This window comes from Branchiostoma belcheri, unplaced genomic scaffold, assembly GCF_001625305.1.
Source record: "Branchiostoma belcheri isolate BF01 breed outbred unplaced genomic scaffold, Haploidv18h27 scaffold145, whole genome shotgun sequence".
Taxonomy (NCBI): Eukaryota; Metazoa; Chordata; class Leptocardii; order Amphioxiformes; family Branchiostomatidae; genus Branchiostoma; species Branchiostoma belcheri.
In genome coordinates, this window is record NW_017802880.1 from 483,519 (window position 1) to 504,337 (window position 20,819).

At 40.0% G+C, this 20,819-nt stretch overlaps 1 protein-coding gene across 1 annotated transcript in view; it reads left to right on the plus strand.

Annotated features, from left to right (window-relative positions):
- The first annotated feature begins 897 nt into the window (after positions 1–897).
- Positions 898–20,819, plus strand: part of LOC109464995 — a 33,118-nt gene continuing 13,196 nt past the window's right edge. The window contains exons 1-17 of the mRNA XM_019762114.1: positions 898–1,042; positions 1,642–1,810; positions 3,058–3,149; positions 5,375–5,509; positions 6,119–6,265; positions 7,149–7,292; positions 7,768–8,005; positions 9,156–9,271; positions 10,103–10,195; positions 11,130–11,290; positions 12,531–12,700; positions 13,679–13,782; positions 15,741–15,838; positions 16,644–16,832; positions 18,161–18,299; positions 20,204–20,352; positions 20,779–20,819. The exon at positions 20,779–20,819 is cut by the window's right edge and continues 116 nt beyond it. Coding sequence (XP_019617673.1) covers positions 898–1,042; positions 1,642–1,810; positions 3,058–3,149; positions 5,375–5,509; positions 6,119–6,265; positions 7,149–7,292; positions 7,768–8,005; positions 9,156–9,271; positions 10,103–10,195; positions 11,130–11,290; positions 12,531–12,700; positions 13,679–13,782; positions 15,741–15,838; positions 16,644–16,832; positions 18,161–18,299; positions 20,204–20,352; positions 20,779–20,819 — 2,330 coding nt within the window. The remainder of the gene's footprint in view (positions 1,043–1,641; positions 1,811–3,057; positions 3,150–5,374; positions 5,510–6,118; positions 6,266–7,148; positions 7,293–7,767; positions 8,006–9,155; positions 9,272–10,102; positions 10,196–11,129; positions 11,291–12,530; positions 12,701–13,678; positions 13,783–15,740; positions 15,839–16,643; positions 16,833–18,160; positions 18,300–20,203; positions 20,353–20,778) is intronic.

Below are 20,819 nucleotides of genomic sequence, written 5' to 3' on the forward strand. Positions count from 1 at the left end.
CTTCATACTGTTGTTAAATTTTTTACCCCATTGTTTTTCACCTGTCTTTTGCATCTGTTTTGGTCTTTTATAATCATCTTTTGTATGAAATTTTGTTCGTACAATTGAATTTTATTTAACTAGTATTATTTATGATCTCCTACATTGTAGTATGTTTGTCTGTCATTGAAAATCGGTTTTGGAAATCAGTTTTGTTCAGCTGATGTGCTTAGTGATGCATACCTAAACCCAATTTCAGGTTCAGGTCCGGATTCAAGTCCAGAGGTTTAGGTTCATAGGTTCTAAACCCATGGCATATACAAAATTGCATGTTGGCAACCATGCTGTCTGGGTGAAACTTTGGCCACATAACATGCAGGCCGATACTTGACGATGCCCGATGGCCATGTTTTCTTCATTTTGCAACAAAGATTTTGCAATCTACGGAAGGTTTTAGGTGGTTTGGAAAGAAAAGGGGTATGTGAAATGGTCTTTTATGATAATAAGTCCGGACTCGGTTCTTGACTTTTAGGTTTTTTTTACTTAAACCTAAACATTCTTACAAGTCCGGATCCAAGTCCAGTGAACCGGTATGCATCACTAGATCATGTGCTACCCATGTTTTGAAGAGTGACTATTTGTAACAAACAAACATGTCTGTATCCTATCTTGAAAGTTCATCTGTGTTGGTAGAAATCATTATGAAGCAAGTTTAAATTCCAATTTCCAACACAAGAAATTGGACTCACACAAATTTTTGACTGTACAACTCCAGTCTTTGTCAAGGAATGAGCAATCCACTGACATCACGAAAGCAGTGGATTGCTCATTCCTTGACAAAGACTGGAGTTGTACAGTCAGAAATTTGGGTGAGTCCAATTTCTTGTGTTGGAAATTGAAATTTAAACTTTCTTCATAATGACTCTGACTGTATCCTGTGCACAGATGTCAGTCATCCTAGTGGGCACCAACAGCAGACTTCCCAACATGGCCAGGGAGGTGGGGCACAACAATTATGACATCAAGTTTTACCTTTCTGAAGATGAGCACATCACTGAAGAAGGTAAGTGCAATAATTATTGCAAGTCTTAATGTAAGGTGCAAACTGAAAGAAACTTTATGTATAGAAAACTTACAGTTATAAGCGACAAATGTGTAGTTCTTGGCACACCAAATCTGTAGTGTCCTCATCAATGTTAGGACATGTTCAGTCTGTTACGTTGTACAATATCATGTATGCTAGTTTGGTTCAATATATTGTCAAATTATAATTGAGCAGTAGTAAGTTAGGACCATTTCTTACAGGGATATAGTTTCCTTTTTTTTTGCCTGCTTTTTTTTCTAATTTTAACATCATTTTCCCCCAAAACAGGGGTTAGACGTGCTCGTACCAAGCTTAAGTGCAAGTCTTGTTTTGAAGCAAGATTTTTACGGCAGGATGCCCTTCCTTACGCCCTAGCAGGGTCCATGAACCCTCTAACTGAGGGGGGAAATACGTGTTAAGTGCCTTTCCCAAGGGCACAACGTCTGGTTGCATGTCCGGACATGTCTGGGTCCAACTCTGGGGATTGGACCTGAGTCTCCTTGCTTGACAGTCGGATACACTACCAATACACCACACAGATGCTTGTAAGTCGTATCTGTTCTAATTGTCATTTTCAGACCTACAGCTGCCCTATCATGTGGACGCCATCCACCAGTTGAAGGAGGGGGTCGCAGCTCCACTGATTGAGCATGATGCCAAGGTTGTGACCTATGACCTGAGTTCAGGCAAAAACAACAACCCTTCCATCTCTGTGCCCTTGAACCCTGACCTCTGTGGGAAAGTTGTGTAAGTAGCAAAAGGTTGTGAGAAGAATCAACTGTTCTGTATCTGTATCTGTATCAATTTGGTATATTATAACCACCCTCCTGCATAATACACCTTCGCAGGCACGAGGCTTGGCAGCAGCTGGCTATATTACACCAAATGACTTGTCACACCTAACCCTTGAACATCTACCTCTAAACATCAATGTTTAAAACTACATGTATCTAATGACAATGCCCCTACTGTAGTTGGTGACAGCGTGTTGCACTCTGTGATAGTTCTATAGAACTATCATAGGAAAGAATTAATTTCTGAACACCTCAATCCTTGGTTGATAACTCTGGTACTTGAAGGCATGGCTATTTCTTGCTCTTTTCTGAGCTGGTTTTAGGTAAATGTAGTACTGTAGTTGGTTGGTTAGTCCACCTTTTATTAGTCGTTTTGTACTGTATCAACTGTAACAGCTCTGGTAGTATTTGAACAGTTTCTTTGGTAAAATGATGTGACAGTGATGTTTTACCAGCTTGCCATCAAAACCTGAGTGTTTTAGTTGCTTTGTCCTCTATTTGGACGGAGACTTGGCATAAAAAATAGGTTTGGATAATCAGGCTATTTGCAGAGAGAACAAAAGAGGCTCTGCAGCTAAAATAGGTTTGGATATTAGGCTATTTGCAGAGAGAACAAAAGAGACTCCGCAGCTAAAATAGGTGTGGATATTAGGCCATTTGCAGAGAGAATGAAAGAGACTACACAGCCAAAATAGGTTTGGATACGTTCCTAATGTCTTGCAACATGGATGGCATGTTCAGCACCAAGGAGAGGAAAGCAAAAGCTTTGGTTGCTGTTATGTGATAAAATGGTCCTGTAGCATCTGCTCTTGCTCTTCTCAAGCCATTGATTTGACTAAAAATGTGCTTGGTGATGTTCATGATACAATATCTTTCTTTATTTATTTCAGGCATAATTTCAGGCACAATGACAGCAATAAAAAATATGTCTATAAGAACAGTCTGGCCCAGATATTTCGGAAGAATCAGATTTGAGAACAGATTGGATAATGTTATTTGAGGACCTGAACAGACAGGAAATGAAAGAATAACATTCATTGTTTGCGCCATGCAGCATCGAATGTGTCCGTCCTATCGTAAACAAACATTTCACTGGCACTGCAAAATCTGGGTAGTGACATTCTGATGCGAAAACAGTTGTTGTAAGCAACTCAACACTTGTACTGAATTCCCTGAATTCATTTGTTTTACTTTTGTCAGGTATATTGGAGTGGAAGTCGTGGCACTGACATTCACAGATGCCTACCTGAAGAACAACAAAGCCGTGCAGAGGGTTACAGTGTTGTGCACAGGTAGTTAACAGTCTCTTTACTTTCATGAAAGTTCATCTGTGTTGGTAGTTACATGTTTAGAGTTAAAACTTTTGGTGCAACACAAAAAAGTTCTCTCACCTAGAGTTTTCGACCAGTCACTCTGGTCTTCCTCAGTAGACTGACCCAGTGAAGCTTTGACCCAGTGTTGACGTCACACTTCAAAGAAGCCACGTGACAAGCCTCACTGGGTCAGTCTACTGAGGAAGACCAGAGTGACTGGTCGAAAGCTCTAGGTGAGAAAACTTTTTTGTGTTGGACCAAAAGTTTTAACTTTAAACAGTCTCTTTACTTTTACAGTTTGGTACCATCAATAGTAGAATCCATTTCTCTGTTTGATGTCTTGTAGTCCTATATGATAAGAAGCTTTTGCTGTCTTGTACATCTTATTGTTTGAGCAATCTTACTGTACAACTGACTTCCTTATACTGGCCCTCTCTTAGGTACTGCTTTGCTACCCTTTCTCTTCTCGAGATGGTAAGCATGTCTTCTTTCTATGCTCTAAACATTGAACTTGCTAGCTTGTTACATGTATGTCTTTTAGCTTGTAGAGCAATGCTGCATGCAAAAAATTAACAAAAATTGTTTATATGGGGTAAAATTGATGCATTAGAAGGGGACAATTGTACTGTTCCTTGCAGTTATAATTGTTGTGTCATCAAGTTTTTTTTGGTGCTCAAAAATCTGATGTGAATCATGATTTTCTTAACCTTTGTCCTGCTGGCATTTTTTATACAATATTTTTCAATAATTTCTCAATCAGGTCATAGACCTCCGACTTTTTTTGCCCTGCGGTAGCATAGTTACTTCAGAATCTGTATTTATTACATTTCGCTGCGGTGTGATGCGTTGCACGAGAAATACCCCCAAATTGTACCTATATCCAGAGTATTATATAGATGGTACTGTATGTGCAGAACAACAATTGTTGGGCTTTGCAGTATAAGGTTAAATTAAAATGATATCATTGCTTTTGAACTGTTTATCTTGTGCATTATCATAATTCTTTATTGTGATGATCAGAAGGACATTGTACTAGCTAGATGATGTGAACACAAACCATACCTACTGTACCGTTGGAAGTTTTGAATCTACATTTTTGTTTAAATAGCAATTAAGTTCTTTTGGTCACAACCATTTATTTTTCACGAGCCGACATTGTGATGACCGTCTGTCATCTTCATCAGGGCAATTCTGACTGGTTTACTGTGTACTGACGCTAGATGTTACTTGGTGCATAGTGCACTAAAGGTGTTACATGGTTCACAGTGCACTGTTAGATAGTCTACTTAAGCTAGTTTTTACTGTTAACGAATGCATTTCCAAACGTAGTGCAATTGTGACATGCATTGTTACAGCATAGGCCCATATGCGGTTCCAAATGTAAAGTGTTTCATAAGGTATAGAATTTTCTTCTTACACAACCATAGAGTTTCTCACCTGCTTACGTTTCGATGTCTATCAGTTTCTATTATATAAAATTTGTTAACTAACAATACTGAGCTATCGCAGTCCCAAGTAGAAATTATTGTTCAAGTATTGTCACATACGCATTGTTAGAAATCACAATACAGTCGAACCTGTCTATAGTGGTTAGTGCTGTGTACCTAAACCCACATTTAGGTTCAGGTCCAGATTCAAGTCCAGAGGTTTAGGTTCAGTTCCGGACTTGTAAGTCCAGACCTAAACCCATGTGTTGGCAACCTTGCAATATTGTCTGGGTAAAACTTTGGCCACATATAACATGGAGGCCGGTACTTGATGATGCCCGATGGCAATGTTTTCTTCATTTTGGAGCAAAGATTTTGCAATTTATGGAAGGTTTTAGGCGGTTTGGAAAGAAAAGGGGTATGTGAAATGTTTTTTTTTTTTGGTAATAAGTCCGGACTCAGTTCTTGACTTTTAGGCTTTTTTGGACTTGAACCTAAACATTCTTACAAGTCCGGATCCAAGTCCAGTCCGGTACACAGCACAAATAGTGGTCACTCAAGGGACTGGCCAAATTTGACCACCTTAGACAAGTGACGGTATAGAGAAGGGTGACCGCTAGACTAAGCACAGGTTCGACTGTAGTTACAAACAACATACAAAATGTCGGCTCATGAAAAATAAATGGTTGTGATCAAAGAACTTTGCTATTCGTTTGTTTACCAACCTGATGAAATTATTTATGGATACATTTTTGTTTGTTGCCTGTCCTGGTCTAGAGGAGAAACTGGCACCTCACAAGATGGAGTTGGAGCTGAGTAATGCCAAGGTGTGGCCAGGTCTGGACTATCAACTCCACATGGACTTCCTTCTCATGAACCTGGGCTTTCACAACGTGCCTGAAGGAGGATCAGGTGAAACAATCAATCTTAAGTTTATGAGTTGTACAACTGTAAAGAATTGTTTCAACTGCAAACTTAAAACACTGGAAAAAAATCATTTTGCCTCCTACTACAAAAGTCCCTGCAAACATAGCTGAATTTACATGCAGTACAGCTTATTAACTAAAGGTAAAAAACACATCGAATTTCAAACCAACCTGGCCCAACTTCCAAATCTTCAAGATGTACATGTACAAATGTAGGAATGACTTTTATTATGATTCTTATGTCTGCTTGGAGACTACCAACAAAATGTAAATACAGTACACAGTAAGTACTATTAGATACTATTTATTAGGCTTGCCACACAAGCCCCCCCCCCCACCACCAATACTTTTGCTCTACTAAGGCCACACCAACTTAATTTTATGGAAGAGGGGAGGAGCACTGCAAATTCACCCAATACCAGCTTCCTGTGGTCTAGTACCATTTCTATTTTTGGCCAGAATTATTTTTTATTCACCCGCGCGCACTAGTATGTGGGGCTTCAGAGGATGTCATCCATAAAATTAAGTCGGTGTGGCCTAACTGACAGGATTTTGACATTCTTACTGACATTTGTTCCACATTTGTTGGTCACAGCCTACAGCATACGGGTGTTCCTGTCTGCCGACTCTGTGTTTGATGACAATGAGGACACGCCCCTTGACATAAATTTTGGCGACAGCTTGGAAAATATAAGGCAGGAAATCCTGCCACACCAGGAAACAGACTTCAAGGGTCTCTCGGGTAAGGTGGTTTTAATCATTAAGGAATTATGTTTTTCAATAGTCTTTGTGCTACCTTTCTCATGGTAATACTTTAATACATCTAGTACTCATTCAGTGGTTGTGTACAAAGAACCTTTACCCAATGATTTACCAACTTAATACTGGTATTTACCCATAATGACTAATACCAGGTAAGTCTACACAATACATTGTAGTTGCTTTTGGCATTTGATATAACAAATGCATACTAATTAGGCAACCATTATTAGACTTGCCTGAGACATCATCACACAACAGCTAATTAAAAAAAACACCTATTAATAATTAGTTAGATATGAAGGGCTCATGCAACAAAAAATTAGATTTACCTATAGTGGTTTATATTAACCTGAAATACAACAGTGTCATGCATTTCAATATCTCAAAATTGTACATGTATGTACTCAAAATTAATTGTGCAGTTACTGTTAGTAGTATTTTTCATCTTGTATATAGTTAACATGTAATAAACTGATTTTCTCCCCCTACTACAATGTAAATCAGCGCTTACCAGACTTACATGTACCTGCTGTTTACATTATTATCATTTGGTGAATCCCACTTTTTATGCAATGTGATGAAACTGTTCAATGGCTCCCATCTGTGAATAGTTTAACCAGGTTGGTAAGACACTGAGTGAAGAGACTCTTTTTACACAACCAAGTCTTTTATTCAGCCGACGTTCCGGCGACCGTCTGTCACCTTCCTCAGGGCAATTCTAACTGGTTCACATTGCACTGCAGCACAGGTGTCACTGCTATAGATGCATTCCCAAATGTACGATATTTACAAAATCTACACATATGCGTGATTGGATTACAAGGAAATGTTCCTGGCTGTTAATCAGTTTATCTCTGCCATAGTTCCCATCCGACTGGACACCAAGGAGGCCTGTCTGGAGATGCCGGACATGCACGTGTTCCTACAGGTGGTACCAGACCCCAGCTACCTCCCCACATACACAGCCTCGCTCACAGCATTCTCTGTACCTACAGAGTGTGATGAAGGTAGGCACAGGCAGTACAAAAAGAAATCTAGGCTCCTCTTAAAGTGCTCATGACACCAAAATATGACCTTAGCTGATTGTAATGGACATAACTAGTATTACTAGTTAACTAGTATTACTTTCATGATAATCTGCATGAAAGTTCATCTCAGTTGGTAAATTACATTATGAAAAACTTAAACTGTTCTCCAACTCAAAATTTGACTTCAAGAGAGGCATAAAAGAGGCCATATACATCAGGGCACTTAACCATCGCTCAACCGGGACGGGGGGCGATATCGACTTCAGACAACCTTTGACCCTTTGCTGACGTCACACGTGGGAAAAATCACGTGTCCACGGCACTTGGGTCAGATAGCTGAGGAAGACTCAGTGATTCAGTCAAAAATTTCTGGTGAGTCAAATTTTGAGTTGGAGAACAGTTTAAGTTTTTCATAATTTCATGATAATCTTTAATTAATATGTCTGTTTGACAGACCATGTGGATCTACAAATATCCCACTTTGAGGCCTCAACGGACATCATTTTCACTGACCAGCCATTTGAGTATGCCCTGGACGTGCGTATCCTGGTGTCCAGTCTGGTCAGTCTGTCCAAGGTTGGACAGAAGTATGACGTCACTTTCTACCTGTCCGAGGACCCTGACATTGACCCTGAGGATGACCTGGCACTAGACTACACCTTCGAGGAGACCCAGGGGGCCAGACTCTTCATGTATGTTTGGAAACATGACTGACATTTGCTTATTTGTTTATTTTGATTTTTCACAAAGTGAAAGGTAGGGGAAAACCGGTGCATACACACCTTTATAAGTTGCCTTCCCCCATACAAAAACACATAAATACAACATCAAAATTACATAGTCAATAACAACACATAATAGGTAATCGAAATAGAAGGTTAAGCATATTTCAAATATATGTAATTAGTATAACATGTGTTGAAACAAGTCTTAGTGAGGTCTAGATGAAATACAAGAACTACACCCACAAGAAGTGGTCCAAGTACATGGCAGGTCAAGACTTTAATGTATGTTAAATCTGTTGTACAAAAGGTGGCCTTGAGTACAATGTAGTTTGTGTTTAAATGATATAATATCCATTTAAAGTGTGTTTAAATGACAGATTTTTGTATTGAGAAATTTAAACCAAAGTACTAAACTTTTAGAGTGGTTGTATTTCAGGGTACATGTAGGCAGGAAAAATGGCCTAAGGTTTTTGTAGCATTTTTTATTTAGATTTGAAACTATTCTGTAGTTCAGTATATATGGTTAATATAATATACAGCTGAAATTCAATTGGCAGTGTCATACATTGTAATTCATTGAAAAAGATCACCATTAAAATAAAATCATGGTAACCTTGTTCAAATGAACAGTAGTGTAGAAAAAATAATATTTGCACCCATTTTGTCATTTTCTTATCTATGATCGTATTCTTTGTCAAAAACAACATCAACATGTTATTTTTGACTTTGTTCATGACCTACTGTTCTCAGATATGGAACTCTGTTCATGCGAGTGTACTAGCTAAGTGTCGTGTTGCATACAATAATTGCTTTCGTATTCTCCTCAAGTTGCCAAGAGGTTGTAGTGCTAGTTCAATGTTTGTACACCTCTAGACCGATACATTTGATGCTAGACGCAGTCAATTGTGTTATTCCTTCATTAATAGACTTTACGCCACCAACAATAGTATAATATGCTGTCTATATTGAGGTCTGATTGTCAGTTCAGAAATACGTATTTTAAAAATGTGTATAAATTGTTGTATGTTTAATGTTTATGTGGTTTTACATGTATGTTAAACTTTGTATTATGGGTATTACCTGAAATAAAGGCATTCACTCATTTTGTCTCTATCAGGAACATCCCAGTTGGTTCCCCTCCTCAACAGCACAGCTTCGGAGGCCCACAGGGACAGCTGACTATCCCACAGTGGGCCCAGGGGGTGGGCAGGTACTGTGGACCGGCTTACTTAGGTAGGTACCAATATCGTAAACTCTCTTCTGTCTTAAACATTTGTGAAAGGGACCTGAAAGCTCTTGAGATTGAGTGTGGATGGCCACCTTTTTTGAGTATAGTGTGACATGGCCTGGCCAAAACCCTACTGTACTGTACTGTACTGTACACTAGCTACTCTGCTCTGCTCTACTCTGCTCTGCCCTGCTCTACTCTACTCTACTCGACTCGACTCAAATTGACATGACTCTGCTCTGCTCTGCTCTGCTCTACTCTACTCTATTGTACTCTACTGTACTCTACTCTACTTTACTCTACTCTACTCTACTCTACTCTACTCTACTCTACTCTACTCTACTCTACTCTACTCTACTCTACTCTACTCTACTCTACTCTACCCTACTCTACTTTACTCTACTCTACTCTACTCTATTGTACTCTACTCTACTCTACTCTACTCTATTGTACTCTACTCTACTCTACTCTATTGTACTCTACTCTACTCTACTCTATTGTACTCTACTCAACTCTACTTTACTCTACACTACTCTACTCTACTCTACTCTACTCTACTCTAAGACTACTCTACTCTGCTCTACTCTACTCTACTCTTCTCTTCTCTACTCTACTCTACTCGACTACTCTACTCTACTCTACTCTACTACTCTGCTCTGCTCTGCTCTACTCTACTCTACTACTCTTCCCTTCTACTCTTCCCTTCCCTTCCCTTCCCTTCCCTTCCCTTCCCTTCCCTTCCCTTCCCTTCCCTTCCCTTCCCTTCCCTTCCCTTCCCTTCCCTTCTCTTCTCTTTTGGTGCATCATTTACAACACACCTTTTTTCTCTTACGCAGGTGTACTGCTGACTGACAAACAGAACTGGGACCTGGATCCTTTCTTACCTGACAACAGTGCAGCACTACAGATCCAACTTCAGTGTAGCCATGGTGAGGGATACAAACCCATAACATCATATTCTTTGCCTTCTACAGAAGGCTATGAAATCGTTTTGGTACTGTTTGGCAGATTATGCACGATAAATTTTGAAGGCATGGTCCGAGGTTTACGATTTTTGGTAGGCAGGTTGTCTTAGTGATGGGCATTGTCAAGGCCAAAAATGGGCTTCGTGGGGGGTTCTTACGTGACTGGAGGTGACCTTTTGTGTTTCAAATTATATTTCATCATAATTTACTACAAGGAACATGAATCTGTTACTTTTATAAGCCATATTTAAAAGATATCCCATAGTTACAAATTATGAGATGTGACTCTCTTCAAGCCTCTGTGAGAGGATTTTGCAAAGCTATAAAATGTAGATACTTGTTATTTTTATCAGAGTCAAGTGAGGAAAGTGCCTTTCCCAAGGGCACAACACTGTGGCCAGCCAGGGATTTGAACCCCAAACCTTCAGATTCTAAGTCAACAACCCTAACCACTAGACCACCATGCCATCAAAATGACTAATAAACTGGTGGACGTACCAACCACTAAGTATCTGATACCAGCCCAGAAAAGAACAAGAAACAGTCATGCCTTCAAATATCAGAGTTGAACCAAGAATTGAGGTATTCAAAAACTCGTATTTCCCCAGAACTATCGTAGACTGGAACTCGTTGCCACCAAGCACAGTTGGGGCATCATCACTAGAAAGCTTTAAACAAGACCTGCAATCAAATGTGCAAAGATTGAGTGTAACAGTCGTTCGGCATGATATAGTTAGCTGCCGCCACGCCGCGTGCCTGCGAAGCTGGTGTGTTACGCCGAAGGGCGGTTATACCGGCTATACAGATACAGAAGCTGGTGTGTTACGCCGAAGGGCGGTTATACCGGCTATACAGATACAGATACAGATCTTATGAAATTTTGCCTCCTGTTTTGCAGATGTGCTTGGTGTGTCTGACTTTTCCTTCCATGTGGAGGGAACCTATGACAAGATCTGGCAGGATGCTGGGGGAACTGTTGTGTTTGATGTGACTGTGAGGAACACAGGCCTGCTGGACATCGCTCCAGCTGACAACGGCACAGCAAACTTCCACCTTGTGGTTAGTTAAGCAATTAATGTATTTTCTATACTTAAATTTTGTGAAAATGTAAAATTTCTTATAATCTTCATAGTGTCTGTGTGCAACTTCTTAATGATTATAACCACTGTGACAGTGACTGTCAATTGAAAAAGAAATCTGCTCCACTTTAAGAAAAGAAATATTATTAGATGCAATATGCTCTGTCTCCCTCCTTGGTTGCATATCAGTGCCTAGCACCAAAGAGGGCTACCTCATTCCCGTTTGTTTGTTTGTTTCGCTTAACCGGTAAACCGGCCCAGCAGCGTAACACATCTTATTTAGTTTTGTACGTATGTACAAGCTGCGTAAGACCGGACTGTAAGGTTTGAACACCGGGAAGGAATTGAAATCTACTCTTTTCGATAAGTGCGGTGGCAACATACATGCATATGGTACTAGTTTTGCTGGGCTTCACTTCTTCTTTTGAGGCAGTGGAAGACGAATTTTCTTCTATAATATGTGGGCTCTTTGATTTTAGTAGAAAAATTGATTTTAGTAGAAAAATTGTTTTCTTGTGGTAGGGGATACACAATTTACACAATTGCGCTATAACATAACGCTACATCTAAAAGGGCTTTACTTGTGCAATGAATGTTTTCATATGTTTGAGAATAAAGACATCTGGTACTGAAAGCATGTGTCACTTTTTTTGGGGGGGGGGGTCAACTGAGCTATCTCTCTATAGTGGTCACTTGTCTATAGTGGTCAAATTTGGCCAGTCCCTTGAGTGACCACTGTAGACAGGTTTGACTGTAGTGGGAAAGTAAGGGAGCATTTTGGACACGGTGGTAAAGAAATGCTTTCTGATATCGTCATAACATGAACAATTAGATATCAGGGCTCAAAATACTAGGTGCATGTGCACCTTAGTGCACCCAAGTTCTGCACCAATTTTTTTCCTGTGGGTGCACTGGTGCACCTAAATATTTTTGTACTAGGTATTTTTGTACATATGACATGTATCATAGTATACAGGATATTCTTGGCATCTAAGTGTCAGAATAAATCTTTGTTGCTGTAGTAGATTTTGAAGTTCCCATTTCAGATTCTAGCTCAGAAGAGGAGCAGTAAGATCTGTAATAAGGTTTTGTTTTGTATATGGTGCACCCAAAAAAATTTTTGTGCACCTAAGTTTTTAGGTTGGGTGCACCAGTGCACCTATTCCGAAAAATGAATTTCGAGCCCTGGATATGAAATACTTATCGTATAATATCCTCAGCTCTACAGCTCTGCAGACCAGTTCCTGGACCAGACTGACCTACAGGTGCCCATTGCTGAGATAGACGTGGACACGGACATGCTGGCATCAGGACTGGCCGCTGGGGACAACCTGACCTTCACAGGGGTCAGGGCGAAGGTCAAACCATCAGGGGACATGTGTCAGCAGAGGTAGGCAGTCTTTGATGAGGGCCTGCAAGGGGGGGTCCCGACTACGCTGAATTCGGAAACCTCTCGATTACACTTTACGTATTTACAATAAATTCCAAGTGGCTACAATGCATTACGTAGAATTAAAACGCCCAATATGCTCTTCGCAAAAATATTAAGCGGTCCATCTACGCTCTACGTAGAATTAAAACGGCCGTTTACGCTCTACGGAAAAGGGCTTGCAGGCCCCCTTTGATGACAGTATAAACCTAATGGTACATATAGAATACAACACATTCCGTATTGCCCGGGGTATCAGCCTGACTGTGCATCGGATCGCCCGACGGCCAGAGGGAGATCCAATCCGCGGGAGGGCTGGGACCGAGGGTGATGCAGAATACACCGTGTTGTATTTTATTTATGTCATACCCACCCAGGAAAACACGCCTTTCAATGCAAAATGAGCGAACATTTGTCCCTAAACCAAAAAAAATGCAACAACATCAATTTCAACGTCCGGGCAGGATCAATATTGGGCAGGATTCAAACCCGGGACCTCTTGGGTCTTGGCCAAACACGCTACCGCTACGCCACATGACTCCACGTATCTTCCTATCTTATAATAGCTCAAAATACTGGGTGCATGCGCACCTTAGTGCACCCAAAATTGGAGCTGTGCACCAATCTTTTTTTCTGTGCACCCAAGTATTTTTGTAGGTATTTTTTTCATATCAAATGTATAATATAGTATACAGGATATTCTTAGCATCTAAGTGTCAGAAAAAAAATAATATCTTTCATGTAGTACTTGTTTAAGATTTTGAAGTTAGCTCCCATTTCGGATTCAAGCTCAGAAGAGAAGCAGTAAGATCTCTAATATGTTTTGTTTTATATGGTGCACCCAAAAAATTTTTGTGCAGCACCTAATTTTTAGGTTAGGTGCACCAGTGCACCTGTTCCCAAAAATGAATTTTGAGCCCTTACCTCTATACAACACAGGTATCTGCTGGCATCTTGGCACCGAGGCCCAGGACTAGATGAAAACCTTGTGGATGGATTGAGGGATAACGACTTCTCTGCAGCTCTTTTTGATTGTCACACGGGTAAGTCTTTGTTTGTTTGTTTGTTTCGCATAACCTGTAAACTGCCTTTAGGCGTAACACACCAGTTTTGTACATGTACATATGTGTACAAGCTGCGTAAGACCGGACTGTAAGGTTTGAACCACTCACACCGGGAAGATTCTCTACTCTTTTCGATAAGTGCTGTGGGTTCTTCTTTACGTGCGTGGGGTGTGGCTCTCCCAAACACGGGCCCTCAATTTAACATCCTATCCGAGGGATGTCCCTAACAGAAGCTAGGTACTCATTTCCACCTGAATGAAGTGAGGAAAGTCGTGTAAAGTGCCTTTCCCAAGGGCACAAGATCGGTGACATGGGCAGGATTTGAACCCACGACCACTTGGGTGTGAGCCGAACACGCTACCAACTATGCCACATGACCCCACTGTCGTATCTACTAGTAATACACACTGGATCGGAGAATAGGACAAAGTGGTAGCTTGTGAAGTAATGGCATTTATTAGGATAGATGAAGTACTACAGGATAAGAGAGTAAACTGTAGCTTAGTTCTAGTTATGTTTACTGAAGGAAAACATATTGTTTTTGCTCTGTTTCCTCTTCTTCCATTCCAAACACAAAAGGTCAATGACCAGAACCAGACATCTGTCACCATGGTAACTGGTGTTGGGTAACATCATGTTGCAATTTTATAGGGATTTAGACTCCTGACACTAGATATATGAATGTGTTTGAGTTAGAATTAACAGAGCAGACCATATGAGAAGGTAAATATTATGCATTTGCTTTGCAAATGTTACTTTTCTAGATTGTGTCTGTTTGTGGTGCTGAAACTTGTGATGTTGTTATGTGTTGGCCAACCACTTGCTATACATAATGTAATCCAACAAAAAATGGTGTCTTCTACACTTACCATGGTTCAACTAACTGGTCCAAGTCATTGAGCTTATTTTTTGGAATGAAAGATCAAGAAATACAGGGCTCGTGACTATGACTGGTTTGGTCGCACATACGCCTAGAATTTGGACTGGTGCGACCATATTTGAAATCATGGTAGCACGGTGCGCCAATCAAAAATTAAGACCAACAAGAGGTTCTTTGGTCTCTAAGCACTGGGCTTCCCTGTGGATTATAATCCCAGGGGCCAGGACCAATAAATATGCGCCAAACTAAAAAAAAACAACTGGAAATCCTACTGTGCTGGTTGAAATCATTTTCTTGTTTGTTTTAGCTCTGATTTTGTTGGGGAAATGCTTTGAGAAAATATGATGGTAGCTACTCATAGCTTAGATTTAAATTATATTAATGACTGTAATTCATTAGGTTTAATTGCTCCAAGTTCCAGTTAGAAAATGCATGTACAGTTTGTATCATGTATTTTTTCTTGTTGAATTTAGTGGGGAACCTTAACCAAATTGCGTGGATAGGACAATATTTTTCTGGTGGTGCGCCTAGATTTTTGCTGGTGTGCCCAATTGTTTTGGGTTGGGAGCACAGTGCTCCTAAGTCAAAAAGGTAGTCTGGAGCCCTAAAACAGAGCAAAAACATGGATATTTCTTGTGCTCTGTACATATAGAATACAACACGGGGTATTCCGTATCGCCCGAGGTATCGGCCCGACCGCGGGAGGGCCGGGACCGAGGGCGATGCGGAATACCCCGTGTTGTATTTTATTTATATCATACCCACCCAAGAAAACACGCCTTTCAATGCAAGATGAGCCAAAAGTTGGTGCTACTGAACTCTAAAATGCAACAACATCAATTCCAATGTCCGAATTCTGTATTCGAATTTTCGAAAGGGGCACACGCGGTCAGGGCGAAACGCGTTCGAATCGTTTTATGGAAGCGTTCGATAACGGGTTCCAGGCCGTACCGTAAAGTACGGCCCGGTCCGTAACCCGTTATCGAATGTTATCGCGGCCTGGGTATGATATAATGCCTCTTACATGTATCTGTGAGTGACTGTTTCTATCCTGCAGCCACTGTGGATATTTCACCGGTGGAAGGCACTTTTGAAGTGAACAGTCCACAGCTGTCGCCGGGTGGTGCAAAATCTACCTTCTCACTGACAGTAGAGGTAAGGATTTCTCAGCATCTGAAAACTCATTTCTTAATATATTAGAAATGCCTGGTGACGTTATGTGATAGCAATGATTACCTTTGACAAGAAAGTTAAGTTTTTGGTGTTATGTGGTTTTGAAGGTTTGTGCATAGCATAACTGAAGAAGCTGAAGACACATCTGTATGATATTTACCTCCATGAAAAATGGAGGTATTGTTTTTGGCGCGTCTGTGTGTGTCTTTCTGCACATTTGTAGTCAGCATAACTTCAGAACGCCTTTATGGATTGTGCTGATATTTGGTTTGCTGGTAGGTCTTAGAAAGCCAAAGGTCAAGGTCAAATATGGGCCTCCTGGTGGTTGACCATGGTACTGCAGCAGAACTTCTGGGAAAACAGATGTGCGGGGTGGCAGGGAAAACAGATGTGCGGGGTGGAGGCAGCGCCTGCCTGGGTTGATTAATGAGTTTCTCCCTCGGGAAAAGCCTACATGACCATATCCAGGCCAAAGGTGCTACTGTGTGTTTGAAACCAAAAACCTGTGTTATTTTGTTCTGTACTGTAGTGTACTGTGTAAAAACATTTAGAAAAACTAATACATTTCATGGAGGTATGAGATCTCCAAATTCTTGTTAGTATGTGTCTGAGTTGATGTCAGCAACATGAAAGTGACGCGCAATATTATGTTCTCCCTAGCAGCTTTCTATGGTACTGCAGCAAAACTTCTGTTTTTTGATACTTTGATATATTAAAATTTTTTCTGGCATTCATCTGTTGTAAAAGTGACAATTTCAGTTTTTTTTCTGTTATAATCTTTTTTCAGATAATCCTGACAGGAAATGCAAGGCTAACCACAGACCCCATTTTCAACATCAGCTTCTATCTATCCCATGATGCCTTGTGGAGTGCTGATGACCTTGACATAGAGTATGACCTTGATGACCTTCCCGCCGCCCTGTCAGGTGATGTCACAGCATCAGAACCTGAACTTGTACTTGACGGTACAGACCTGGTGAGTGACAAGATACACGTGTGTAGCTTGTAATATATTCTGCCTGCAATGATGCTGATTATTTTATAGAAGAACTTTATTGCACGACAATGGCACATGGTACAATGTATGGCAAACTACATTAAAGAAAGTAACAAACAATGAAATAAATGTGTTGGATAAGAGTCTGACCTAATGTCAAATACATGTAGAACCTTACATATTTTAGTTACTCAAACAATAAGGGCTAGCACAAGTCTTTGATTAAGTGTTACAATCGAGTGGGCTAATCACAAGTTTCGGTATTTTTTCTAATAACAAAGCAGTCCTTTATATATCTACCTATTTTTGCGTTGTGGGAACCATTACAGGTAAAGATTATATTCAAATCTGTCTCCAACATCGAGATTCTTGAAATCTGTTGTGCTTGATTCGAGAAAAGTAAATAACTTGTTAACGTTACATAAAACATATTTGGTATATTCCATAACAAAGTGAAATTTATTTTCTTTATGTATATATAACATGTAAGTTACAGATACACATTCAAATCAAATCATTATTCCAAAACTTAACACATTGAAGGAATATTGAATATCAACTGTATGACAAGTATTCTGTGGGCTTGTATAGTCTTAGAGACAATTATTTCTGTCACCATTCTCTCCTGTTTGTAGCATGTCTTATCCAGTGGTTAGTGACCCTGCCTTTTGACAAAGAGGTCACAATTTCAAGTTCAAATATCAACTTCTCCTCTGGCACAACCAGGGCTTTAGCCAGCGCCCATTTTACCGTCAATTGACAGTATTTTCTCGGCTCGGATTAGAAATTTAGTCCTTACCGTCAACGTTGACGCAAAAAATTGTGGGTTAAGACAAATAACCTGGCGAATTTGGATAAGTTAATCTTTTCCAAGTGCGTGGCATCTTTTCCAAGCACGTGGTGTCTTTTCCAAGCGCGCAGCAGCGGGAAACCTGACTTCAAGGAACGCGTGCCGACGTTGGTTCTATTCTTCATTGATGCTGTCTGTTAAAACAACATGTGCTAACAGCCACGTAAGAATGAGATAAAACAATGGCTTGGCTCAGACACACACTGGTAACTGTACAATGCACATGACGATAAGATAAATAAACAACATGTTTCAACGTTCCACAATCGCAAGTTGGTATGGTGATTTTTTTTTTCAATATTACCGTCAACGCGAATTAAGGTCGCGAATTGGGTTGATCTGGGGTTGATGGTAAAAACATTGGAGCTGGCTAAAGCCCTGGACACAACCAATGGAAGAGTAACTCAACTGTTCATGAGTTCACCTGAGCTAACGACCACTCTTTTCATTTTCCCAGGTTTTGCCTGGAGGCATGAGTACCCAGTACTGTGGTCTCTCATACCTGGTTGCCATTCTGGACTCACAAAACAAAGTGGAAGAGCGGAACGAAAACAACAATGCCATCTCCACTATGATCACAGTGTCCTGTCCTGATGGTGGGTTGAGAAAGATTCCATTAAAATTCCTGTCTTTTGTTTTGTTTATAACAGGTAAACTGCCTTTTTAGGCCAGTTTTGGACATGTACATGTAACATCTGTGTCCATAATATCACCAGGGTCGACAATATCGCTACCTTGAGAAAAAGTGTGCTTAAAGATATTTTTACTGCAACATACCCTAGGTATGTATATTTGATGTGTGAAGGAGTGCATTGCCAAAAGTATGTTGCAGTAAAAATATCTTTAAGCACACTGTTTCTCAAGGTGGCAATATTATGGACTATGGTGATATTATGGACTCAGATGTTACGTAAGACCGGACTGTAAGGTTTAAACTACTCACACCGGGAAGGTCCCTTACTCTTTTCGATAAGTGTGGTGGGTTCTTTTAATGAATGAAGACCTTTAGAAATAAAATGTACATTAATTTTTTTTGCCTCACTGGGCTAAGCACAGGTCACATGATTACAATCATATTGTTCATACATAATATTATACAAAATTACATCCTTTCAGTATATAGTATTAATTGTTACATAAACGTCCTAATAATTTAATGTGCATGCATATATGGGGTGTGGCTCTCCCAAACACAGGACCTCCATTTAACGTCCTATCTGAGGGACGTCCCTAACCAAAGCTAGGTACTCATTTCCACCTGAGTGAAGTGAGGAAAGTTGAGTGTGTAAAGTGCCTTTCACAAGGGCACAAGATCGGTGGCATTGGGTATTCCAACCTGGGACCTCTTGGGACGGAGCCGAACACTCTACCATTATGCCATACGACCCCGCCATTTGATTCAATAACTCTCACGATGTTAATAAGTTGACTTGCCTTGTAGTTCTAAGTTTATTCATTTGTTTCTCAAATGGTACTATGTGATTTGATTACTTTTTGTATTGTTTTGTCATTTTATTGGTATGGTGGCTTTGAAAAGGTGTTTCATGTCAGAAACACCTGTTTTGCCATGCCACCCACAGTGCATATTGTACGTGGTAAAACTTAATAAATAAACTAGAAAGGCCAATATTTGCTTTGGAGCAAATACAGCGATGGGTTCACCACATTTTACCACATGGCAGGGAAAGAATGAGAAACACAAGGGAAAACAATGATTACATTGATATAACTATAATATGAAGTAACATACAACTAAAACAACAGTTGGATAGCTATTCCCTACTTTATTGGTTAGGATTTTTAATTGCATAATGCAAACTGTTGATTTTCAAAATAAAATAAAAAACGTTCATGCCCCGCATTCCAATGCTGGAGCAGAAAAGCTTGAAATACCTACCAAAACACTTGAATAAAGACATACTGTCAGTATGGAAATGCTCTGTGCAGGTTTTAATCAAGTTAAATCCCAACAGCCAATCAGCAAGAAATGCTCTGTGCAGGTGGAAATGCTCTGTGCGGGTGTTAATCAAGTTAAATCCCAACAGCCAATCAGCAAGAAGAATAGAGGAAAGCTTCATGCCTATTGGTTGATGCCCTGCATTCCATTGTGATGACTCATGCCCAGACGTGGTAAGCAAGGCACACTAACACAGTAATACATTTGCTATAACACAGCCAAAAAACTCAAATAAAACCATTCTAAAAGCCTGTATCACAAAATTTAAAAAACGCCTAGGGGTATTTGCCCACTGTACCTCCATACCAAATTTCAGGACCTTAGGCCCTAAAATGAAGAAGCTGAATCCATTTAAAGATATGGCAGGAGGAGAAGGAGGAGAAGGAGGAGGAGAAGAAACATCAGAAAAAGCAATATGGGTTCACCACCACTTCGTGGTGTGGTGAACCCATAATAAATAAAATTTGTATCTTGTACATTTGCAAAATTTACAAGCTGTGAATTTCTGTTGAATGTTCTCTTGTCCATTTCTATTTCTTCCAGACATCTACTCAGTGGAGGATGCCATGCTGGACGTACAGGACATGTACTATGTAGGGGTTCCAGCACCCATCGTGTTCTCTATGGATGTCTACAACCTAGGGATACAGATTGGCACAGCAGAGGAAGGCACTCACAACTATGAGCTAAAGGTTAACAAATTGTTCTTATTACAAAATGTATTACTAAAACTAGAAACTTAAGGTAACATTTGCAAGCAAATACAATATGTTTACCTCTATGTTGGCCAAGTTCAGTGTCTGATGTACCAACCTACATGTACCAGCTTGCTGAATTTCATTTTCTTTTAGGCTCTAATTACAAAAATATTGATGGTTTTTAGGTGTTTGAAATGAAAGGAGAAGAAGAAACTGAACAAAAACAATGTTTCCTTCGGTAAACATAATGAGGGCTCTGTAACAATTGTCAGAGAGCAACAAAATTTCTTGTTTTTTTTCCGAAAGCAGGCTAAAATTAATCTGCTTGCTGTTGTCATCCATAAAAGTTACTTGCTGTGGCCTATAGAAGTAACAAAAACTAATACACAAAATGAATATTTTTGGTCATCCTTTCTGCAGGTGTTTGCCCAGCAGGGAGCCATGTTGAACATGGACGCGGC